The following is a 5,747-nucleotide window of genomic DNA, read 5'->3' as shown; positions in this document are numbered from 1 at the left end:
CCTGCCAGTCCCGGGTGCCGGGCTTAAGGCTCTGTAATCCCCGGCCTCAGGGCCCTGCCAGCCCCGGGCTCAGGGCTCTGCCAGCTCTGGGCTCAGGGCACCGCAATCCCCGGGTGCCGGGATCAGGGCACCACAAGCCCTGGCCTCAGGGCACCGCAAGGCCCGGCCTCAGTGCTCTGCAAGCCGTGGGTGCTGGGCTCAGGGCTCAGCTAGCCCCGGGCCCAGCCAGCCCCGGGTGCCGGGTTCAGGGCCCTGCCACCCCGGGTGCCGGCCTCAGCAAGCCCCGGGCTCAGTGCTCTGCCAGCCCCGGGTTCAGCACTCTGCCAGCTCTGGGCCCTGCCAGCCCCGGGTGCCGGGCTCTGCCAGCCGGGGGTACCGGGCTCACAGCTCTGCCAGCTCCCCGGCTCAGCGCCCAGAGCCCGGCTCCGCCCGCGGCCCCGCCCGGGGAGGCCGAGCGCCGCCCGGCCCGGCCCCCTTGCCTGCCCCGCCGGAGCCGCGCTGGCCATGGGCGCCCGCCTGTCCCTTGACGAGTCCGTGCGGGTCGTGGTGGTGGGGGGCGGCTTCGGAGGGACGGCGGCAGCCAGCCTGCTGCAGTCCTGGGCCGTCCCCTTCGTGCTGGTGGACGTGAGAGATGCTTTCCATCACAACGTGGCCGCGCTCCGGGCCGCCGTGGAGAGCGGTAAGGGCTCGGGCAGCCCCCCTGTCCCACCGGCACCTGCGCAGGGACGCGGGGAGCGGCAGGGAACGCGGGCTCGCACCGCCTCCTCCGCCCTGAGATGGTGAAAGAGCTGATGTTTTCCATCTGGAAAACAAATACTTGGCACCGGGAGGACCCACAGCCCGTCTGTGGTTCAGCTAATTGCACATCAGCTGGGAAAACTGAGTAAAAACTGCTCAGACCATCTCTCTTCCTCCCTGCCCTTCCTCTCCCCATCCCCCTTTATTTTATTTTTTATTTCAAGAGTTTAGAAGGTGACTAAGCTAAAAGCAAGAGCTGCTGGGAGGGGTGAGTCAATCACTTTCTGTCCCTGGCCCTTGAAATGTGGAGCAGTGAGGCCCTGGATGATAAAACCCTACAGAGAGCTGCTCAGGCTTGTCTGGGCCCTCCCCATTAGTCCAGTCACTGGGGAATTCAGGGGTAAAGTACCACGTTCGAGGCTGGAACAAGCATCAAAACGACAGCAAAAGTTTGGTCTGAGAGACAGATTGCATGAAAAAAGCCTCTGACACTGAGCCAGAAACTGCCAGGACCACAGAAACAGTAATTGGTGAACCAGTACAGGAGATATGAGGAGCAGAGACAAAGCAATCTAGCCAAGAGTATCATCTGATCTGAGGCCAAGTCCTGAAGCTCCTTGCTGGGCAGAGATAACGCAGCAGAAGCTCAGCCCACAGTCCCAGATGCTTGCCATGCTTTTTTCTGAGCAAGGACAGCACATGGGGAGAAGAGAAGAGGGAGAAGGAGAGCTCTCCCATTGTCTCCTCTTCCCACAGGCTTTGCCAAGAAGACTTTCATCTCCTACTCGGTCACCTTTGGGGACAGCTTCCGACAAGGCAAGGTGGTGGCCATAGACCCCGAGAGGCAGCAAGTGGTGCTCAGTGATGGTGAGGTGGGTGTTGCAATGCCCTGGCTGCCTCATGGGATCACCTGCTAGTGCAGGCAGCCAGCCCTCAGCAGGGTGTGTTCCATCCTCCTGCACAGCTTGGCATCTTTTCCTGCACGGCCCCATCCCTTCCAGCCGAGCTAAGTGGCCTTCAGCCGTGCTGGGATGTGGGTGTGCAGTAAATGCCCAACCCCTTCTCCTGCTCGGCTGAGCATTTATTATTAGAGCTGGATTTAGAGCTCAACAATTAAACCTGGGGCTCAGATCCTTATTTAACTGCAGGAAGAGCCAAGAGCAGCAGCATCAATCACTCTTTTCAGCCAGAGCATCTCACCTCTGTTCAGGAGAGAAGTTAGTCTCTGGAACCAGCTGTGAGTGTCCACCATAAATATCAGGTTATTCCCTGTAAATCTGGGGTAATTTCTTTAAAGCTCTCAACTCACCTGAATGGTGCTCAGCTCAGACCTTGAGGAACAGTTACTTGGTGTGACCTGGCCTGTGTCTCTTCCTAAAGTCACTTCCTGACAGTGACAAGTACTTGCCTGGTTACTGGCAAGAGATGGGGATGAGGGAATGAGTGACCAACACCTAGGAGGCCAGCACTGCATTCTAGGCTCTGTTTTTAAGAGGTCTAATATCCCATTCTACCTTCTGCCCTGCCAGGAGCTTCACTACTCCCATCTCATTCTTGCAACAGGCAGTGATGGGCCGTTCCCTGGGAAGTTCAACCAAGTCATTGACATGGAAAGTGCCATCCAGACCTATGAGGACATGGTGAAAGAGGTGAGGAATCCACTCTTAGGAAATGCTGTCTGCCTTTGTTCAGCGTCCCTGTCCCAGATACCACTGTGGACATCTGGAGCCACCTGTGTCTAAGAGAAAGGGAACAGAGAGCAGCCAGGACAAGGAGCTCATCCTGGCTTCTCCAGCAGAAGGGAAACCTGAAAAGGGTAGGCAGGAAGAGAGCACAGGGCACTCCTTTGTTGTTGCCTCTTCATGGGCTAAGAGGTTTATTGCTGTTGGTCCCAGAATGTTCATGGAGTGACTGAAGGTGTCTGCTTCCTGCCCTTTGCAGTTCTCTTGTAACACAAATTTTCTCTTGAAGGTTGAGAAATCTCAGCGCATCCTGGTGGTGGGAGGTGGTGCTGCTGGAGTGGAGATGGCTGCCGAGATCAAAACGGAGTACCCGGACAAAGAGGTGGGAACATCTCCATCACAGTTAACTGCATCCTGGTTCTGCTACTGTTCCATGGTGCTGCTGCTGGAGGCACCTGAGAGGACTGCACACCTGGCTGCTGGGCCTGTAGCCATGCACCAGCCAGGACTGTGGCACTGGGTGCCCCTTCCTGCCTTGTTCTTGCAGGGATCAATTAGGGTGGAGGGAGGTGAGCTGTAGCTGCTCCCAGCTTGCACACAGTGAGTACTGTTCTGTTCCTGTGTCCCCATTTGCTGTTTTGTCCCCAACAGGTCACCCTCATTCACTCAAAAACGGCACTGGCTGACGTGGAGCTGCTGCCCAGTGTCCGTCAGGTGGTGAAAGAGATTCTCCTCAGGAAAGGAGTCCGGCTGCTGTTAGGTATGTCCTTAACAATGCCTCTGAACATCTACAGGCTGCTCTTCCTTTAGTCAAAGCATCTCCTGATGTCCTCTTTCTGACTTTTTTTTGGTTACACATGGCTCCCCTGAATTCCTGTTCCTCTGGGTTAGCTGGAAACCACAGCCTGGCAAAGGTTTGTGACCCAGGGCTCTGTGTTGCAACAGGTGAAAAGGTCAGCGACATAGAAAACCTCAGGCCAAACCAGTTCCAGAAGGACATGGTAGTGAGGACAGAGAGGGGCACTGAGGTGGTTGTTGACATGGTGGTGCTGTGCACAGGGATAAAGATTAACTCTTCTGCCTATGCTGCTGCATTTGGTAAGTGGAAAAACCCAAACCGTGGGGTGGGGAGAAGCAGCAGTTCTTCAGTGTGTGGTGCCTTAGGGGTGTGAGGTGGGGAATGGACTGTGTACAACCTGCAGGGGTGATTCCACCCAAATATCAAAGGGTGATGCATTGCATGAGACTGCAGTGATTAACTACAGCGAGGCAAAAAGCACCTTGACACATAGAAAAGAGGGTGAAAAACAATCCCTCACTTTGTGTCAATTACATCTGCAGCATTTTGGGGTCTCAGGCCACAACAAGCAACACAGAGCTGCTTCTAAAAACCTCTGTTTGGCAAAACAGGTGACAAAATGGCAAGTAATGGTGCTTTGAAAGTTAACAAGCACCTCCAGGTGGAAGGCTACGAGAACATCTATGCCATTGGGGACTGTGCAGATCTCAAGGAGCCCAAGATGGCCTACCATGCTGGGCTCCATGCCAACATCGCAGTGACAAACATCATCAACAGCCTGACACAGAAGCCTCTCAAAACCTATGAGCCAGGTAAGGTCAGGAAGGTCAGCTGCAAGGAACAGCTGTCTCACCCCTCATGAGACTCTGAACTCACTGAATTCACTCTGAAGGAACTCAAAACTGGGGTAATATCAGCTTATAGCTCAGCTTCATATTAGTCCTTGCCAAAGACACAGTGTAGATATTAATTACCTGTGTCAGTCTGCCACACAATGTGTTCTTTCTTCACTAATGTCTTGATAAACCTACTGGTGGGAGTCTGCTACTCATGAAATTTATTTTCTTTTCTTAAAACTGCTCACTGTCCAATTAAATCTTGGGAGTAAGATGACTTGCCTTTTCTTTCTTTCTCCTTTAAACTACAACAAACACAAAGTGAACAATGTGGTCTCAAAAATCTAGCTGGGTAATAGGTAATAGGTCTTCTTCTTCATGAGCACTGATGTAAACTTAGCAGAACTATGCTGAATGCTGTTCCACATGGATGCAGGGGAGCTGGACAACAGTTGCTTCACTTACACCTCTACATCTCCTTTGCAGGGTCACTGACATTCCTGCTCTCCATGGGCAGGAATGATGGTGTGGGCCAGGTGAATGTCTTGATAAATCTACGGTGGGAGTCTGCTATTTATGAAAATTATTTTCTTAAAATTGCTCACTGTCCAAGTAAATCTCAGAAGCAAGATGGCTTCCCTTTCCTTCTTTCTCCCCTTAAACTACAACAAACACAAAGTGAACAATCTGGTCTCAAAAATCTAGCTGGGTAATGGGCACTGATGTAAACTTAGCAGAACTATGCTGAATGCTGTTCCCTGTGGATGCAGGGGAGTTGTTCTACACCTCTACCTCTCCTTTGCAGGGTCCCTGACATTCCTGCTGTCCATGGGCAGGGATGATGGTGTGGGCCAGGTGAATGGTTACTATGTGGGACGGCTCCTGGTGACCATTGCCAAGAGCAGGGATCTGTTTGTGTCCAAGAGCTGGAAGAACATGGGGCAGACGATGCCCTCCTGAGAGGAACAATCCAGCAAGGAGAACAGCAGCTGGAACAGGCTGAGGGTGCACTTCTGTTGCTTGGACTGGCTGATATTGTCCTCTGCAGCACCTCCTCAGGCCTCCTGTCACTGTGACACATAAAAGGGGTGCCTGCCTTGCTGTGAAGGGGAAGGAGACACTTCCCAAATGAGCTGCACAGAAGTTCCCATGATAAAAACCAGGGAAGAAATGTTTCTTTTACTCCCCCTGCTGAGAGAGCTCTGGGCAATAAGCTTGGCTTACCTTGATTTGTAACAATAAACACTGTGCTTTTCAGAATCTCTGTGGTTTGTTTGTTATGTAGGTTGGGTTTTTTTTTCCTGGCTTTCTTTATTCTTGCTCTTCTAAGAAGGACCTGATTCTTACAGATCTGGCATCTGCTCTGCAGCTTGCAGGGAGAATGGCTCACAGTGCTGCCAGTGCAATGCCTGTCTAAAACCTGGAAGGGGATATGGTAAGCCTGGAATTCAACAGAACATAATTCAGCTTTGTGTTAAAATCTCCTCAGCAGCTTTGATTACATCACTTATAGAACCAAACTTCAGCCAGAAAAGCTGCTGGTTGTGATGTGGCAAGCACTGAATTACAGATGCTGCTGCTTTTTCTTTCTTCTCTTTTCCTTTTTTTTTTTTCTTTTTAGGGTGAGAAATCCCCAGAGCAAAATTAGGGTTTATAATAATAACCACACTGGACACATCTTTTTCGTTTTTT

At 52.1% G+C, this 5,747-nt stretch overlaps 1 protein-coding gene across 2 annotated transcripts; it reads left to right on the top strand.

The window, feature by feature from the left end:
• Positions 1-455: 455 nt before the first annotated feature.
• On the top strand, positions 456-5,315 carry AIFM2 (AIF family member 2). 2 transcript variants are annotated; one of them, XM_074544454.1, is made up of 8 exons: positions 456-679; positions 1,495-1,610; positions 2,268-2,387; positions 2,710-2,802; positions 3,072-3,180; positions 3,312-3,518; positions 3,831-4,031; positions 4,861-5,315. In XM_074544454.1, the coding sequence occupies exons 1-8, from the start codon at positions 505-507 to the stop codon at positions 5,013-5,015; spliced, it is 1,176 nt and encodes a 391-aa protein (XP_074400555.1). In that variant the 5' UTR covers positions 456-504; the 3' UTR covers positions 5,016-5,315. The 2 variants fall into 2 exon arrangements, with proteins under 2 accessions (XP_074400555.1, XP_074400556.1); XM_074544455.1 differs by having other exon boundaries at positions 458-679; positions 3,366-3,518.
• Positions 5,316-5,747: the final 432 nt, after the last annotated feature.

Source organism: Zonotrichia albicollis, chromosome 7 (genome assembly GCF_047830755.1).
Source record: "Zonotrichia albicollis isolate bZonAlb1 chromosome 7, bZonAlb1.hap1, whole genome shotgun sequence".
Classification (NCBI taxonomy): Eukaryota; Metazoa; Chordata; class Aves; order Passeriformes; family Passerellidae; genus Zonotrichia; species Zonotrichia albicollis.
Note: the sequence above shows the minus strand (reverse complement) of the source record. Positions and strands in the feature narration are given on the sequence as shown.